We start from the raw sequence: 18,509 nt of genomic DNA, 5'->3' as shown, positions 1-18,509 counted from the left end.
GGTAAGCAAAACGGACCTCGGGAGACCCCTTAGAGGAGAGTCCCCTCCCTACCACGCACGGTCCTCTCCACCGGCAGGACACCCACTGCCTGCTCACGGGAGCAGCCGCCCCTCCGCCGCTCTCCCAAAAACGACTCCAACGCCTCAACCAGGGGGCTCCGGGCTGAGGAGAACCTCACCGCTCCGCCGACAGCCCGCGGGGCCGGAGCCGGCTCTCCGGGCGGCGGAGGGCGCATCTCCTCCGTGCATCGCCGCCGCCGCCGCCACATGAAAGCGCTCGGCGGGGGGTGGGCGGGGGTTATTATTATTAATGATATTAATGATATTAATATAAGCGCGATGTCCGCGGCGCCGATTGGCTGCCGGGGCTGCCCGCTGAGCCCGCTGCAGCCAATGGAAGGCCCGGGATGTGGAGCGGCCAAGCCCCCCCGGCTGCGGCCCGTGTGCCGGGGCCGCCGCCGCCGCCCCCCCGCGCCGGGATTTGCTCCCTAATTGACCTAAATAAGGAGCTCGTGAACGGCGGCCCCGGGGCGGCGCGCACTCACGGGGACACACAGACGCGTACACACGGACACACAGACACACGCAGACACACACGCACACGCCCGGCAGCGCCCGGCGCCCGCCGCTTTCGCCGCGCAGATGCCGTTCGGCGCGGCGCTCCGCCCACCGCAGGATCCCCCGCTCCTGCCCGCCGTTTAACTCGCATGACATTTTTATTTCGTTATTAGCGTTTTCGCGCAGAATCTGGCGCCTCCGATGGGTTGTCGGGCTGACTTTTTTTTTTTTTCCTTCCCCGTTCCCTTCCCCTCCTCCCCCTCCCCCCTCCCCTCCTAGCTTGCAGGAAATGATGGCAAACCGCGATCTGAAATGATTACTCCGGAAAAAAACGCTTTTATACCAGGAGAGCATCCACGGGGCTAGGCAGAGGCGAGAGGCGGCCGCGGGGCAGCGGGGAGCCGAGCAGCCAGCCGCCGGCGGAGCCGGGACCCCCTCCCGCACTTCTCTCCGACCATGCCGGACGAAGCCACGGAAAACGCCGGCTCCACCTCCGCCCGCGTCTCGTCCTTCTTCATCGAGGACCTGCTGGGCACCGAGGGCACGGCGGGCGGCGGGGCGCGGCGGGCGGCGGCGGCGGGCGGCGGGCGCGGGGGGCCGCGCTGCGGGCCGCCCTCCCCGCTGCGCATCGGCGCCCCGGGCTGCCCGCTCCGCGACGCCGCCGTGGGCTGGTACCGCCGGGCGCACGCCGCCTTCCTGGGCTGCGCCAGCCCCGACAGTAAGTCGCCTTTCCCCACCCTTCACCGCCGGGCCCGGCCGGGGATGGGGCTGGGGATGGGATGGGGATGGGGGGGTTCCTGCTCCCCTCGGGGTGGGGGGTCCGGGTCCCGGAGCAGGTCGGGGGGGGATGCACCGAGTGCCCCCGCAGCCCCCGCCCTACCTGCCCGGTTTCGGCCGCTCGGGGCAAATCTCCGGAAATGCTCCCTATGTGTCAGGCACCTGGAGCCTCCGCCCCGCCGCCCAAAGTGTAAACAGCGATTCTTGTCTTGCTTGGGGATTTTTTTCCTTTCCCTTTCCCTTTCCCTCCCCCCATCTCTCTTTTTCTTTCTCTATTTTCTTCTCCTTTTATTTTAAAATTTTTTTAAGAGGCAGATTTGGCTTTTTTTTTCTTTTTTTTTTAATTTGACCCCTCATCAAGCCGGAAAGCTGGGAGCACCGTCCCCCAGGAGAGCCGTGGAGACTTTGGGAAGCCGAGGGAGCAGCTGGGCTCGGTCCTGGCCGCCCCTTCCTGCAGAGCCAGCCCCGCTGCCCTCCTCCCGCAGCGCGGCCTCACCCGATGCAGAGGGTGTTGGAGCAGAAGCCGGGGTTCGGGGCAGAAATTAAGAAATTAATATATGACAGAGTGAATGGGCTGCCATTAGTGGTTATTTTCTGTCTCCTGATAGAAAAAACATTGAGCCTTGCCGCATCTCTGTGACCTTATGCGAGCCTGCAGAAATTTCATGATTGCTCAATCAGGAAAGGAGGAGTGATTTGTAATCCAAATAGTTTCTTTTTTACATTAGTGGACTTATTAATATTTTTAATTTCTCTCAAAAGTACATATAGAGACGGCAAAGTACTCCAGAAACAACTGAGCTTTTTTCCCTTTTTTTTCTTTTTTTCTTTTTCTTCTTCTGTTTTGGTTTTTTTTTTTTTTTTTTTTTTTTTTTTTTTTTTTTTTAATTCTGATGTCCCTCTATTCTATAAAGAGTAGGAAATATTTTTTCCCCTTTAAAACTATAATTGAAATGCACAGTATTGGAGACTCCATGGAGGTATGTCCCGATACTAGAATAGTTGTCCCCATCCATTAGCTTTTTGAAGTCCAGAATAATGTGAATTATTTCTTTTTTGCCCCTCTCTATATACACACGGACCCACTATTATGCTTACCCCTCTGACACAATATACTTACTCACAAATGTGCTTTTAAGTATGTATACGTGTCTGCGTGTGTAAATACGGAGGTGTGTATATAAATAAGAGGTCACGCATATTCCTGTGTGTACATACATATAAAAATTACATACGTACTTCTGTGCATATCCACGTGTATGTTTACACACACGGACGCGTTGTATGATTTGAAAACAGCCCGTGTGCGTGTTATGTGCATACCCAGGAGTGCGTTTATGTGTGTGCACACATACGCAGATCTACGAGCATGTCCGTAGATCAGGATATTTATGTATATATATATATATATATAAAATACAGGGCTGTGTTTCCATTCAAGCACGCGTGCATGTGTGTGCATACACAGAAATACTTGGGAGTTTATCGGAGGAGGCAGAGCAGCGGCAGGAGCCTTTACCCGGGCCCCTCGCTGCCCGGCCTTGCTCTGGTTTCCCCTGCCGGTGAGCGGGGCGGGCGGGCTGTGCGATGCCCCTGCTCCCTCCTGCCTCTGCCTCTCTTTGCAGCCAGCGACCGGGACTCTCCGGAGCTGCCCGAGGAGCCGGCGGAGCGGGCGGGCGGCGGGCGGGCGGCGGGCAGAGCCGCGGCGGGCGGGCGGCCGGGCCCGGGCGGCCGCGAGGAGGAGGAGGAGCGCGGCGAGGAGCCGGGAGAGCCGGAGCAGCGCAACGCCGGCCGCAAGAAGAAGACGCGCACCGTGTTCAGCCGCAGCCAGGTGTTCCAGCTGGAGTCCACCTTCGACGTGAAGCGCTACCTGAGCAGCTCCGAGCGGGCCGGGCTGGCCGCCTCGCTGCACCTCACCGAGACGCAGGTGAAGATCTGGTTCCAGAACCGCCGCAACAAGTGGAAGCGGCAGCTGGCGGCAGACCTGGAAGCGGCCAACCTGTCCCACGCCGCCCAAAGGATAGTGCGGGTCCCCATTTTGTACCACGAGAACTCGCCGGCGAGCGCCTTGGGCTTCACCCTGCCGCACATGTCGCCCCCCTTGGTGGGCTTCTCCAGCGGCGTCAGCTACCCCCTGGGCACCTTCCCCGCCGCCTCCCTCCCTTTCCTACGGTCGCAGATGACAGGACTCGTCTGAGCGCCCACCTCTGCCGGGACAGCGGCCCCCTCGCCCCCTCCCTCGGCTTCCAGCTCCACCCCCCTTCCTCCACGGACTTTTTATTTTCAACTTACACGGTTCTTGATTTTCTGCTTTTTTGATTTTTTTTTTTTTTAACGTGCAATAAACTTACTCTTGGGGTTAACTCGGAGCGTCGTGCGGCAGCCCGGAGGGAGCCGAAGGGACTTGCCAGACCCCAGCCATGCACAGGGATCAGGTCGGCGGGGCCCTCACCGCCGCGCATCCAAAGAAAATCCAGCCCCGCGGCAGCGGCAAACCCCTCGCGGCAGGCCCGGCCCGGGGCTGACGCAGAGCGGCGTTTTCCGGGGGGGAACAGACTCCCCCGAGCCTTCCTGCCGCGCTCCGCGGAGCTGCCGAGAGTGACACGAATGTACGGAACAGCTCGGCCGAGCCCCGGGCCCCGCCGCGGCCGAGAGACTTGCCCGGCACCGCGGGGGCCCGGCCAGCGCTCCTGCCGGGGAAAGCCTGCAACCTCCCCGCTGCCCCGGCAGCTCTCCGTGCAGAGCGAGGGACCCTGCTGAGCCCGGCAGCTTCTCCGGGGCCCTTTGTTTTAGCCACTTAAGCCGTACATATCCCGCTCCCGTTACTCTCAGTTCCATACTGTCGACACCCAAGCATGTGCTGGTGCCCCCGGTCCTTCTCGATGCAGAAGTTTTGATTTGAAACAACTTGAAGGCAAAGTGTTGGAAAGAATTCGCCCTGCTGAAATCCGAGCTGTGAGGATTTGGTTTCTTTGTTTTCGTTTTATTTCCCTGGCAAATTATCGGCTAAAATACACGGTTTTATGTACACACCATATATATGTAATTCTACATACTGTATTTTACAAGTGGATTTGCCACTTTTTTTTAGTCTCCTGGAGAGGTTGAGGAAAGCTCACCTAGACTAGTCCGTCTCTTACAGGATCGGCTTGTGTAATCGATTAATAGTTCACTGGCAATGAAAAAGGAAGGAAAGAAAAATAATCAGATGGGAACAGACTGGGGAGCTGTATGTCTGATTATGCAAGCGAACCTGTAACGTGATATTATATGAAGTATTATGCATGCCAAGTTATTGTTTTTCTTTAATAACTGTTTTGTTTCCCCCCTCCTACCCACTCCTAAAATGAATTTCTGGACTATCATTATTTCTAAAAGTTTGAATTTCTTTTTTTTTCAAATATTGAGGGGGAAATGACCTTATAAAGCTCGGCCTTGGTGGAAAGTCAAGCTTTGATCGTACGTTCCAGGGCATAATCAGCTGCAATTCAACCAACCAGCTCGGAGCACTCGGTGTCCCTGCAGGCAAGGCCAGGTCCTGGATCTGCTGGGGAATGTGCATGCGGACCTGTCTCCTGTGAGGAAGGGCGATTTAATTCTTACTCTTTCCTACACTTTTCATTATAATTGAAGCAATCTTTTTTCTGGTTATGAAATCGATCGATCAACAAGATGTGGTGGAGCTTCAGCTTTGATACAATATCCTAGAAGAAGGGTCAGGGGTGGATTATAACCTCGACACAATTTTGGACTTTCCTCCCCTTTTTTTTTTTTTAATTTCCTTTTTTTTTTTTAGTATTCTTTTCATTTTTTCTTTTTTTTTTTTTTTTTTTTTCCCTCTGCTTTGGCCTGAAATATGGCTCTGAGCACCAGCCTGCACAGTTGAAGTCAGGATATTGCAAGCCTCAAAACCACTCGAGAATTGCATATATATGTATCCATATATATATTTATAGGTTCCTGAGAAAAGTACTAAATTGCTGGGATACTAGTTTCCACGTAAGCCCCGTTTCTGGAAGCTGTTTTCTTTTGAAGTGATTTTTTTTTTCCAGTTTTCTTTTCTCCTCTTTTTTTTTTTTTTTTTTCTTTCTTTTTCTTTTTTATCTCTATTTTTTTTTTTCCCAACTGATGCTGATGTCACCCTGAAATCTCCGGACATGTTCACCAGCCTTTTTCTTGGCATATCTGTCAAACAGCCGAGTTTGAGATGAAAACTCCTGAAGCCTGGTCCCCGAGCGGCGTAAGAAGGATCGGGAGGAGGCGAAGCTGGGCGCGGGGGAAAGCGGCCGGGCTGGACTTCAGCCTTTCGGTGCCAGAGGAGGTGACTGGGGCCACGTTTCTTCCTCAGGGCGCAAGCACTTGATTTGGATGCCGTTCAAAGCCTGGCTGCCCCTGGAAGAGAGCGGCTAAACCCTTTTTTCCCCGTCATATCCAGCTCCCCAGATCTCCCAGTGTTACCTACTGGAGTAAAACCCTGACTCACTACAGTCATATCAGAGTAGATTGTAATCCAACGAGAAATTTAACATGCCTGCCACTCTCCACATGCCTTTTCTTTGGAGTAACATATGAGATTATTATACTTCTGATTCTACTAAATATTCTTTCCTTGAAGTTAAGGAACTGGCAGGGCTAAATGATCAATCGGATTTTTAAAATGTGTTTTGACATTAGTATGTTTGTTTTTTAAAGATGTGCTGATTATATCAATAAACAGATTTTTTTCATACACTGTATTTGTAACTTATGATCATGGTAAAATATTAAAAGGTGCAAGACGTGAAGTCATCTAAGAAAAAGTGCTTACTTATGCCTTATTCTGTACGTGCAGAAAATGATTTATAGTGGCTTATTAAAAGTTTGTGCTGAAAGTAGGAACATCTACACCTCAGGTTTCTTTACCTCGTAGCTTTTGTAATGATACTTTTCCCTGTATCTGATGGCAAGAAATTTCTGCTGGGTGCAGAGAAACACCTCGCACCAGATGCAGTCCCTGAGGAGTGTGCATTGACTATTTCAAAATAGGTAAAACCCCCACACGTGAACACCCAAGCCCATCCCTCAAATCAGGACAGCAAATTCCTCAAAGTTTTCTTCCTTGTGTGTATTTTTTTATTAAACAAATAAAAAAGGTAAGAGTCACACGCTTTGTGCTGTTCCTGCAAACAGAAAGCTCTAAGAAAAATGTTGATGGACTGTAAAGCTCGAAGTACTTTTGCCGAGGCTGTTTATGACATACAGAGACATACGTTGCTGCTTTATAGATCAAAGCAACCTCAGAATAGCTTTAAAATAAATCCAGTTATACTACAGCTGTAATATTATTATGCAGCATAAATCCTTGTCTGTTGACATTTATTTAATGAATGTTGCTACAACAGCTTAGCTAGATGGCACTCCAGAGGCGAGGCAAAGGAGAGCCTTGCCAGATTACTCACAAAGACAACTTGTGTTTATTGGACACTAATAAAAATAATCAGTGAGAAGATTTTTTTTTTTTTTAAGCGAAGCAAACGACAATCAAAATAGAGTTTGAACTGCCCTTTTGAAATAAATTCCTAGTGTAGCTGCAGCAAGACGTTATTATTAATTACACTTTAAATGAAAATGATCGATATGCTGGAAAGCACCTTGTTAAATGGCTGCTTTGCAAATGGTACATTGCTCACCGGTTTAAGATGGCCCATAACTTTTCTCGTAGGCACGAGTCTAAAATATTCATGCAAATCAATACTTGATAAATCTCATAGGTGCGTGCTGGCTCCACTGTTCAACAATATATTTGGATCGATTATTTATTTTTTCTTTTCCACTGCATTATCTTGGAATAGTCTGTCTGTGCCCCTGCCAATGTGCCCCATCGATCGGAGGGAGACTCGCCCCAGACTCCGGCGGACCCGCAGTGTGCAGTGCTGTCAGCCTCAAATTAGATCCAGGCAATATTCCTACATTTCCCTTCCCCTTCCAGACAAATGTACTTTATGGTGGATGTCTTAATGCTTCCTTTAACTGTCCTAAGTTCCTGAGTTTCTCAACTCTGCTTATGATTTAATTTCTATGTAGTGAGATACTTGAAAGTCTATACAAAAAGATAGAAATGAAAATTTAGATGTCCACCTAAAATTTAAACTTTTCTTTTCTTTTCTTTTCTTTTCTTTTCTTTTCTTTTCTTTTCTTTTCTTTTCTTTTCTTTTCTTTTCTTTTCTTTTCTATTTTCTTTTCTTTTCTTTTCTTTTCTTTTCTTTTCTTTTCTTTTCTTTTCTTTTCTTTTCTTTTCTTTTCTTTTCTCTTTTCTCTTTTTTTCTTTTTTCTTTTTTCTTTTTTCTTTTTTCTTTTTTCTTTTTTCTTTTTTCTTTTTTCTTTTTTCTTTTTTCTTTTTTCTTTTTTCTTTTTTCTTTTTTCGTTTTTATTTTTTATTTTTTCTTCTTTCCTTTCCCTTTCCCTTTCGTCTTTCGCAATTCCAGCCTCCTAAGCAGTTGGGTATTATTGGCTTTATTCGGAATCCCCCTCCCGATTTTCCCGCAGGTATCAAGCATGGTGTTTGGAGGAGGGCGATTTAGCAGAGGATTCTGAACTGACCTCAGAGGGAAACAGAATTTCCAGAAGGGCTGCTCTGTCCCGGGGCACGGATAGACAGCTCTGTCCCGATCTGCCCGTGCCCGACACCTCCTGGGCCGGAGCATCCTCTGAGCGAGCCCAGCTCCCCAGAAAAGCCTGTGGCTGTGTGACGCCTTCCTGGGGAGTTCCTGAGAGAGCTGCTTTCCCTCTTCTGATGCCGTTTTCTGCCCTCCCTCCCCCGATTCCTCCCCGGGATGCCCGGCGCAGGCATGGGATGTCCTGCTGTCCGAACCACTGCCTGCTCCAGCGGGGCCCTGCCGGGGTGATGGGAGACCACAAGAGCAACCCGCAATTCATGTCCAGCCATTACTGAACCGCTAAAGAGAGTTTTATTCAGGGACCAGCAGCGCCAAAGCGCCCGAACCCGCCCGGTGCTTTTAATGAGCTTTTCGGACAGCGCTTCTGTCCACAGGGCTGTGTCCCGGGAGAGCAGCGCAGATGATGCTGCAGGGAGAGCTGCGAGGTGCCGCTGTGTCCGCAATCGCCAGGGGCTCACTTGCAAGGGGATGTGAAATCCAGGGAGGGACATTTGCCCTCGAGTACCTCGGGGGATAAACCAAACTCGATTCTGTAAACCAAGCAAAACCAGACTCTTCGGCGTTTCTGTACCGTCTAATCAGATTTCATTTCCATCAGGTTTAGAGTAAGAAACTTTTTGTGCTCTGAGCTAAAATGGAAATATAGATATGTATGACGAGTGATTTCTGGTAAAAAGCTTTCCCGGGTGAAAGGTTTCCGCTCGGCACGATGCTAGCTTCTACTCCAGGATTATATTACTAAAGGGAAAAGGTTGTCTCTTCCTGCCCCGCCGCTGTGCGGTGCCGGCCTCCGTGTCCTCACACGTCCCAGACAGCGAGGTTCTTCACAAACAAAACGCAAATGAGGCGTGGGCTGAAGGAAAGCCTCCACCTAGGGCAGGAAAAGCTGTTCGCGGTGACCGAGAGCCCTCGGAGCCGGGAGGGACCCGCGGCGGTGGGAGCGGTGCTGGGGGGCATGGCCGTGAGGGATCCGCTCTCCGGCCTCGCTGAGCCCACCCCCGCTTTTGTCGCTCGGATCCCCGCAGAACGCGAGGGCTGCGGCCAAGGTTCCTCCTGCCCACACCAACCTCTTCCCGGGTCTGCTCCACGCGTCCCGGGAACCATTCCTTGGAAAAAACTCCTGAATTTTGGGAAAGACTCTCTCCCCTCCGCCCGGTCGGACACTGTTCCCCGCATTAACTCTGGGTTAAGTGCGGGGGCGAGGCTCGGATGTGTTGCTGGGGGTCCGTGTGGGCCCGGGGGTTTCTGCAGCCTTCCCATCCCCGCTCCCTCCGTGGGAGGACTCTCCGCAGGTGGCTGTTTGGGTTGTGCAGGATTCGCTTCATCTGTTGGTCTTTAGATTGCCCCGAAGGTAAGAGTGAGCCAGCAGCGGACATGAGTATGGACCTGGCTTGTAGAACTCGCTGCCGGGGGACCCGGGACTCCCGCCCGCATCCTCTTGTGGCCAGTGAATTGATTCCAGCTTGTCCCAGGGGCTGAAGAGACCCAGCTCTGTAGCGCGCTCCCTCTGCACCAAGATGGTCGGGGAAAACCAAACAAAACCAAAACCAAATCCAAAACCAAACTAAACAAAAAACCAAACCAATCAACAAACAAACAAAAGAAAAATAAATAAACGACGAAAATAACCCAAACGAAACTAAAAATGAAAAAAAAAACCCCAAAAAACAACAACCCCGGGCTTGAAAAGTGGGTGTGGGAATGGATGGCAGAACTTTCCCAGCAGGGTGTTATCGGACCGCATCTCCCAGGGCTGGGCTTGGGCTGCGCGGGGAGTGGAGGGGGCTGTGGTGAAAAAAAGATTGGGTAGTAGAACTTATGTCTCCTTCACCACTTTCCTTCTTATTGCTGTCTTTTTCAACTTTTACTTTTTCTTCCAAGAAAATGTCTTCTAGGAAAGCACACTGAATCAAGGCATTTGCTTTTTTAGGACGGTTTTTTTTTTTTTTTTCCTCTTTTTGGACCTAGAAGGGAAATGGTTTGCAGCAAGAGCAGATGTGAGCACCTGGGACGTGCCTCACTCACAGACAGCGCGAAGGGAGGCCGAGACAGGAGTGCAAAGAGCGACCCAACCTGGCGTTCAAGGCTCCCATGCTCCTCGTTTTACCATCTCAGACCTGATTTCTTAAATTATATTTTCAGCTGCCTCTTCGCATTTTGTAACTCTCTTTCCTGGGTCATTCCCTTGGCCCTTCCCTCTCTCTCTCTGATGGATATTTTGATCTGATAAAACGCCCAGTTCGTGTAGGAGACTGCAAGACAAATGCAACAAGTTCGGGTTTTTGGCCAATCATTCCGTATTGATGGAAGATGGACACATTTCTTTTTCGGCTGGTGGAAAATGTGCAGCTCTCCAGCAGAAGGCTGCATTAAAATTTGAGTGCATTCATAAAGTGAAAAAAATGCAGGAAAAAGAGCTGAAACCCGCTCTCTCAAGTAGCAGTGCGTTAAAGATTAACGCAGTCCAAAGCCTTAAGATGCCCCTGTTTTTAGCTCATGGAACCTCTAGCATCACAATTTCTAAAAGCCTGTCAGCACTTCTATTGTCAATCCATTTTCAAGGACTTCTCTCTTTCCCTCAACAGTTTTCGTGGTGGAAACCTCGAGACTCGCACTAAAAGCCGCTGGAAGCATTTCCTTGGCTTTACACGGGGACGCAGAGAGGGAGAGGTTTCCCTGTGAGGCACAACGGATGGCGGCTCTAAAATCGCTGGGCGTCCTGCCTCGAGTCGTGCAAACGGGTTTTAAACGCTGCAGTGCTGGGAGGTGTGGGAGCAAAAGTTCTCAAGGTAGTACAGAAACACATCGATCCTTCCCCAGGTTGCAGGGCTCAGGTGAACGCTTCTCCATCTCCCAAAGGCGAGTTCACCTTGCAAAACTCACACACCCACGCAGCCTGCCGGCACTTTCTCGTTTGGAAGCTACAGAAGGGTTCTGCTGACCCGCGGGGAGAGCAGGGGATGTAGAGGGGGTGGTGAGGTGAGGGGGGATATGTGGGAGTTATGTGTGGATTTTGGGGTGGCCTGACACCACGGGGCTCCTTGGGAGTACAAAAGGGTCCCTTTCTCCCCAGGGTAACCATGTATATTCAGTCTGAGAGTCTGCAGGTGAAAGAACCACAGGGAAGAGACTCTGGGTGTATGAGCTACTCTCCCACAGCCTACCCCACTGCCGAGCAGCGACACGGACACTTTGCAGCAAATGCCCTCGGCAGCCTGCCTGGGGCCATGCCAGGGGCTGTACAAACACAGGGAAGGGGTTCACAGCTTCCTTCCTTCCTTCCTTCCTTCCTTCCTTCCTTCCTTCCTTCCTTCCTTCCTTCCTTCCTTCCTTCCTTCCTTCCTTCCTTCCTTCCTTCCTTCCTTCCTTCCTTCCTTCCTTCCTTCCTTCCTTCCTTCCTTCCTTCCTTCCTTCCTTCCTTCCTTCCTTCCTTCCTTCCTTCCTTCCTTCCTTCCTTCCTTCCTTCCTTCCTTCCTTCCTTCCTTCCTTCCTTCCTTCCTTCCTTCCTTCCTTCCTTCCTTCCTTCCCTCCCTCCCTCCCTCCCTCCCTCCCTCCCTCCCTCCCTCATTTCTATTGCTGCTTTTCTTCGTCGGACTCTTTCTCATTCCTCTCTTCCCAATCTTCTCCCTCAATTCTTTTCCTTCTGTGATCTCCTTTCTGCCATCCCACATCCTCCACGCCTTTGCCGCGGGCTCTGGCCCTGCCCTCCCTCCGCCCCCTTACACTGAAGGGCCTGGGCAGGAGGGCAGCGGGCCCTGCCCAGCCTCGGCTGCCCGGGGCACCTTTCGGGACACCTCGCCGTGCTCCCTGCCCTCCCTTCCTCCCCTCTTCCCTCCAGTCCCTGCTCCTTTTCCTTCTCCTCTCCCCTGCACCGCTCCCCCCGTCCTCAGTCCTTTGGCTCCCTCTAGCTCCATCCCCTCCCTCCGTCACCCCGACCCCTCCTCCTGCGGACCCATCCTTCCATCCTTCCCTCCGCCCCGGCTGCGCTGCCGCTCTCCCGCCGCCGCCGACAGTGCCGCGCCTCGGCTCGGCTCGGACAGGCTCGGTTCGGACACGCTCGGCCCGGACAGGCCCGGCTCGGACAGGCTCGGTTCGGACACGCCCGGCTCGGACAGGCTCGGTTCGGCCCGGACAGGCCCGGCTCGCCGCGCCATGGTGCAGCTCGGGGGCGGCCGCCGAGCTCATCCGGCCCCGGGCGCGCCGCCGGCCTTCAGCATCGAGAGCATCCTGCGGCGCCCGGCCAGGGAGCGGGGCGCGGCCCGCTGCGCGCTGCCGGAGGAGCAGGAGGAGGAGGAGCAGGAGGGAGAGGGGCCTGAGGAGCAAGAGCCCAGTAAAGACTCCAGCGACTCGGGTACGGAGCCAGCAGCCGCCTCGGGCTGACCCGCAGGTCCGGCCCCCACTCGGGCGGTACCTGGGCACCCCCAGTGCCGCCGGGCCGGGCCAGCGCACACACAGACACACAGACACAGACACGCACGCACAAATACACGCGCGAACACAGGCACAGGCACAGACACAGGCACAGACACAGGCACACACAGACACAGGCACGGACAGGGACACACAGGCACACACGCACACGCCGGAGGAGCGGAGGCTCCGCGGGCGGACGCGGGAGATGCCGCACACCACCCACCTGCTTCCAGGCTGCTGTGCCCCCCTCCCGGCCTCCTGCGGCTGTCCCGTGCTCGGGAGCCCCTCGCTTTCCTGTCACACAGCTGGCAGAGGGATTTCCTTGGATCCTTATGGAAGCGCCTCACCCTTCTTCTCCCCTCTGGAGGGTGTGGGACCGCGGCCAGCCCTCGGCAGCCCCCTCCCCATCCTGCCCCCCCGCAGCCTCTCCCTGCGCTCCGCTGCCGGGCCGTGCGTGCATGCGGGGCGGGGGCGCGGGCTGCGGCCGGGACTGATGCTGTGCTTTGCCCTTGCAGGCAGCGGGCCCCGCCGGCCCCGGGCAGAAGGGACGAGCCGCGGCCTCGGCCCCGAGGGCGGCCAAGCGGGGTCCCCGCTCCCCGCGGAGGGGATACGCGGTCCCCGGCAGCCGCCGCCGCGAGAGGCCGGGGGCTCCGGGGCGGAGAACGGCAGATCGCCGGCGGCGGGCGGCAGGAAGAAGACACGGACCATCTTCTCCAAGAGCCAGGTGTTCCAGCTGGAGTCCACCTTCGACGTGAAGCGCTACCTGAGCAGCTCCGAGCGGGCCGGGCTGGCCGCCGCGCTGCACCTCACCGAGACGCAGGTGAAGATCTGGTTCCAGAACCGCCGCAACAAGCTCAAGAGACAAATGTCATCCGAGGCCGAGGGCCCGGGGCCGGCCGAGCCCCCCGGGGAGCCGCAGCCCCCCAGTGCCGCCTCGGCTCTCTCCTTCCCGGCCCTCTACAAGGACAGCGCCCTGCTCAGCCGCTGCCTGCTGCCGCTGCCTTTCCCCCTGCTCTGCCCGGGCAGCGCCATCCCCTACCTCTGCCTGCCCGGGCCGGGCAAACACTTCAGCCTGGTGGACGGGGATGTATAGCCCTGGCCTCCGACCTTGCCTTGCCGGGGGCCGCCCCGATTTTATTTATGACCCCGCTGCGCAGGTGGAGCGTCCGTCACAGCCACAGCCACCACCCGGCCCACGGAGGGGCCGCCCGGGCGCCCCCCACGCGTGTCCGAGGCTGCCGGCGCTGCCAAGGCTCGGAGGGGCGCTGCCAAGCCGCTCTCCCTCTCGCAGCGCTTTTTCGGTGGTCAGGACGGAGGAGATAACACGGAGCCACCAAAGAAACGGGGACGTGCTTTGCCTGCCGCCCTTCCAAATTATCCCGTTCCGGTTTCACGGGAGGGCCGATGCTCTGCCTCAGTCCGTGGGGACCGTGTCCCCCTGTCTGTCCCAAGCACCGTGGCGGTCGCTTTACCGTGAACCGAGTCACGTTTCATACAGATTGGTAATGGCCAAGGCCGCTCTGTGCATCTCTGTCTCTCAAACTCTCCTCCTGTAATATCCCTCTGAGTAGCTTCTCCCCATCTTTTACATTATCAAAATGTAGACACCTTTCCTCAGATATGGTTCTTAAACTGTGACTTTCCTGCTTTTTTCCCCTTCGGAAGAAACACCCCAAGATCTCTCTCACATGTTTTGTGCTAACTGGTTCTCAGAATGAGGGTCGTGTGATGTTTTTACAGAACAAGACAAGCTGTCTCTTGTGCTAATCCCGCCCCCCGAAATCTCCTGGGACGGTTTTACCTGCTATCCTAGGATAAAGAAGTGCGGTTTTAAATTTTTTTTTATATCTATCTACACATAAATCTGCAAACGCTTTTGTCGTCCTTTGGTTTCTACGTTAACATGCTTTATATCCCAAGGTTGGAAATAAACCTTTTCAGAAAGTTGAAACTTCTGCCTTTTCAATAGTCACTACTAGGTAGTATCAAATGAAAGATATTTCCTAGAGTGCACCGATGGTTTTTATTTTACAAATAAAGAGCACAATTTAAAAAATAAAAACACATTGTCACATTCGTGACATTACGAATTTCACCCTTGCACGCGCGAATGGAAACTCATCGATTTTTCCCAGTGGGGAAAAAAGCACGATAGCTGCTTCGGCTAGACAAGAAGGGGTTTTCTTTCATTTTCTCACTCTTCCGTTTGTCTTTCCGTGGGCAACTGATGCAGATGCTCAAGGAACAGGCGCAGGCGAGTCCCCGCGTCTCGGGGCGGCTGCCGGGCTCCGCTCCCAGCCGGGGAGGTGCCGCAGCCGAGCCGAGCCTGGCTCCAGCCGAGCTCGGGGAAGAGCTTTCCTCGGCTCTCGGAAGTGTTCTGGCCGCTGCGGTGATCTACAAGTGTTGTTTGACCTCTCCTCTCGCTTTTAAATCCGTTTTGAATCAGTGTCAAGCAGCAAGAGGCGTCTCACAGGGTTCCCTTGCTCTGGGAAGAAAAAAAAAAGAAATAAAAAGGTCGAGGCTGTAGTGAGGGTGGTGTCAGCAAGTGCAGAGGCTTAAGGGGACCTGCCGGGGGCACTTCGTAGCTCAGGTTTCCCCAAACTGCCGCTCCAGGGAAGGTGCAGGCGACGAACTGACGGTCTGGACCGCAGGACTCGCTTCTTTTCTCGTCTGAATTTATAGTGATAGCCAAAGAAACTAAAATCGTCTGAGTCTGCGAGTTGCTCCGTGGCTAAATAACACATTTCCCAGAGTGACGATCTATGGTTCCTGTTTGTCTATATTTCATAACTGGTGATCTGTTTCGGAACCTTCCTTTGGTTGTTTGTTCTAATGTTTTCTATGTCTATACCCCATTAATTGACTGCTATTACCAGAAGCAAATCCACCTTTTTCTAAATCCCTACCAATGGAAGTTTAATCAGATGCAACAGCTATACTCCAGGGTCCCTCCCTTTAGTTCTTTAACATGAAACAAAACTTTATTTAAAGACGCTGTCCTTCCACATCACGGCAGCCTCTTACGTCTCCGTGGTGAAAAATAACCATAAAAGAAATCGTTATTCTGCAATTTATCTGCTTTTCACTACATTTATCGAACCATTTTCAGTCTTCTCCCTGCTTTATTATTTTTCCTTTCAAATTTTTGCTGGAGTTGCAGAAGCAAAATGAGGGAAAATACGAACCCACGGAAACGGGGGGAGGTTTGTTTTTTCCATCAGAAACAAGGGGCAGAGTAGTTCTGCAGGCAAGAGGAGTTAGCACGGGTCAGGTTTCGCAGCTCGTTGCTCTCGGACCCGCTCGTCAGGAGTTAATGAACAACGAAAGCCCGAAACAGCCGTGGAGCCAGGCAAAGTAAATAACTACCCCAAATGATTCGTTTCACATCAAGGTAAAAGTGCTGGTTCTGTGAGTACTGGCCAGAAGTATTATCCGGACTGTCGCTACTTAGAGTAACACGGCCAGCGGCAAGGGAGCTTTCTCTGAAGAAAACCAAGTTCAGGACGCATCGGGATTCCCAGCCCTGCAGTCAATGCTGATCACACTGAATATTACTGGCGTTTCTTTTACAGCTCAAAACAACTGTGTTTGCAATTACTAATCGTTCCTTATTGCAACAGGAGATTGCTACAGGCCACTGTACGGCGAACCTGTTGATGAGAGACTTCAAGGGACGAAACAGACCACAGCAGAACTAAACAAGAAAACAGGCAAATAAGCCTCAAACAGCCCCCCAAACCATCCAATTAACCAAAAAACTCCAAACCTCGACAAAAAAAACAACACCAACCCCCCCCCCCAAAAAAAAAAGCCCCAAAATAAAAAACCCCAAAATAAAAAACCCCAAAACCCCCAAAACCCTCAAATCCTAAAAAACTCTAACATATCTTGCAAGGAGTTTGAGGAAAAAAAAGAAAAAATCCAAACCACCAAACCAAACCAAACCAAACCAAACCAAACAACCAATCCCAGCTTCAAACAGTGCTAGAGCTGATTAGTTGCTAGAACTGAGATTTAAAACGTGCTGTGAAGGTTTGATAAAATGACTGCTTCAGAAGTGTGTGGTTTTTTGCTATCATCTATCAAAAGCTCATATAAAAGTATCTTTTTTTAAATTTATGATTATTAGAATAACAAGAAGCCCTGCCTGTGCTGGGAAATCCCCTGTGTTAGCATGGCATGTCTGTACCAGCAGGTTCACTTGGAATTCTCTATAAATTGAATGGGAAAGAGAGACATGGGTAAGACCTGGCACCTGAATCTTCAAAAAAAAAAAAAAAAAGGCAATTAAATATGACATTTATCCATTTTTCAACAGGAAAATATATTTAAAAATCAGTTGGATTCACACACAAATGTGTTAGATACATACACAAATGCACTGCTCAGTGAAAGAGTGCAATAGAAGGGCTTAAAAAATCTGCTCAATCTCTCTCTCCTCCACCCATTCATAAAAGCCTCACAAGGCTCATTCTAAGTGCAGCACCTCCAGAAAACTTGATTTTCATATCACCTGTTATGCTGTAAAATTCCCAGAGCTTACGATGATCAATCACATTACTTTTCTTTCATGAAATTGTGCTGAGAATTAGAAAATTCATTTTTTTCTGCTGGAGAGCAAGCCTTCTCATGTATCTGCTCTGTTGGAAGATTTTGGAAAACTCCCCTAGGATTGGTTTCCCACTGGAGTCTCATGATCAGGAGGCTGGAACTGACAGTTGTTATCATTTTGTTTTGTTTTGCTTTGTTGTTCTCCAACCACCACATCCACAAACACCTTGATGGGCCAGCAGAAGGACTCTGTGCCTGCCTTGGTCACCCTGTGCTGTTCAGATTTCTGCTCCTGACCAGGCTGGGGCTCACCTGCACCAGGTGAGGGAAGTTGTGCTACAGACCAGAGGGAGAAGAGCTACCCAGCACAGCTCTATGGCCTTACTAGGTGTTGATCTAGAATATGAAAACTTTCCTGCTTCTTCTCACCTTTTCATAGATTTGGGGCTTTTTGTTTGTTTGTTTGGTTTTTGTTTTTGTTTTTCTTTGGTTTTGTTTTGCTAACTTGAAATGATAAGTTGTCTTTTCTTCCATTTTTTAAGGAAAGGATTGAACTTACTACATATTTTCTATGTTTATATGTTAAATAAGGGTTTCATCTGCCTAGAGGAAGGCTTGCAGTGTTACCCCAAAAAGTAGGGTATGTTTCAAAAATGTTTCATGTTCTGCAAGAAAGCCACCAATGATTGACAATAGAGGAATTAACCAAAGAAACAGGAGTCACAGCTTTATCTCCCAGGGGAGATTAATTTGAATCTAGGCAGGTTAATAAAATTTAAGGAAGATAAAAATTCATTGCAGAATCTCAGAAGAAGAATAACATGGATGATCCAAAATCATTATGAACAGGAAGAAATAATTTTGGAGTGGCACACAGTAAAAATGATCTCTCTGCCTCATCTGTGCAGTGGAGGTCTCACTGCACTATTTTTTGGAAAGCCAGTAGTTTATTTCCCTTTCTTATTCACGTGAATATGTGCAGTGGGCTCCTTTTGCAGGTTAAACTTGGGCTCGGCCTGATTCTGCTTTCCCTTACAAACACATGGTGGGAAGGCAAGGATGAGACCTCTAGAATATGTCTGACTCAGAGCAGAATTTGTCAGATTGAGTCCTTAAGATTTTTCCTTTTTGGAGAATCTGAAGTTATAATATCCTCATAGCTGCAATGTGAAATAGTAACCATATTGAAAAAATAAGTTATGGATTTACTGGAGAGTCTTGGAAATGCCTGAGCCTAAATTTGCATTTACATTTGTCTCAACACTGATGTTGAATGTGCTCTTGCATTCTGAGATGTGGTTGTCAATCAGTTAATCTGTCAGAGATCATATCAATAGCTTAAAATAAAAACCTGTGAAGTGTTTATTACTAAAAATAGAGTCCATCAAGGAGCATCAATTCAGGAATATTTATCTTTTGTCCTATTCTGTGTTGCAGTATCTGGGAAGTGCTCTGTTCCTAAAAGGAGAAAGCCTTTTATTTCAGAGAAGAATTTAACTTTAGAGGAAAACAGTGATTTCTGGAATGGGAAATGGTGATTGCAATATAATCAGT

At 51.1% G+C, this 18,509-nt stretch overlaps 2 protein-coding genes across 2 annotated transcripts; both read left to right on the top strand.

Annotated features, from left to right (window-relative positions):
- Nucleotides 1-949: 949 nt before the first annotated feature.
- Nucleotides 950-3,532, top strand: LOC131557155 (homeobox protein HMX1-like). The gene is made up of 2 exons (XM_058804206.1): nt 950-1,276; nt 2,961-3,532. Exons 1-2 carry the CDS (start codon nt 1,015-1,017, stop codon nt 3,530-3,532), a joined length of 834 nt encoding a protein of 277 aa, XP_058660189.1. The 5' UTR covers nt 950-1,014.
- Nucleotides 3,533-12,143: 8,611 nt separating this feature from the next.
- Nucleotides 12,144-13,497, top strand: LOC131557196 (homeobox protein HMX1-like). The gene is made up of 2 exons (XM_058804257.1): nt 12,144-12,342; nt 12,920-13,497. Exons 1-2 carry the CDS (start codon nt 12,144-12,146, stop codon nt 13,495-13,497), a joined length of 777 nt encoding a protein of 258 aa, XP_058660240.1.
- Nucleotides 13,498-18,509: the final 5,012 nt, after the last annotated feature.

Source organism: Ammospiza caudacuta, chromosome 4, assembly GCF_027887145.1.
Source record: "Ammospiza caudacuta isolate bAmmCau1 chromosome 4, bAmmCau1.pri, whole genome shotgun sequence".
Classification (NCBI taxonomy): Eukaryota; Metazoa; Chordata; class Aves; order Passeriformes; family Passerellidae; genus Ammospiza; species Ammospiza caudacuta.
The sequence above is the reverse complement of the archived record's forward strand: the minus strand, read 5'-3'. Positions and strand labels throughout refer to the sequence as shown.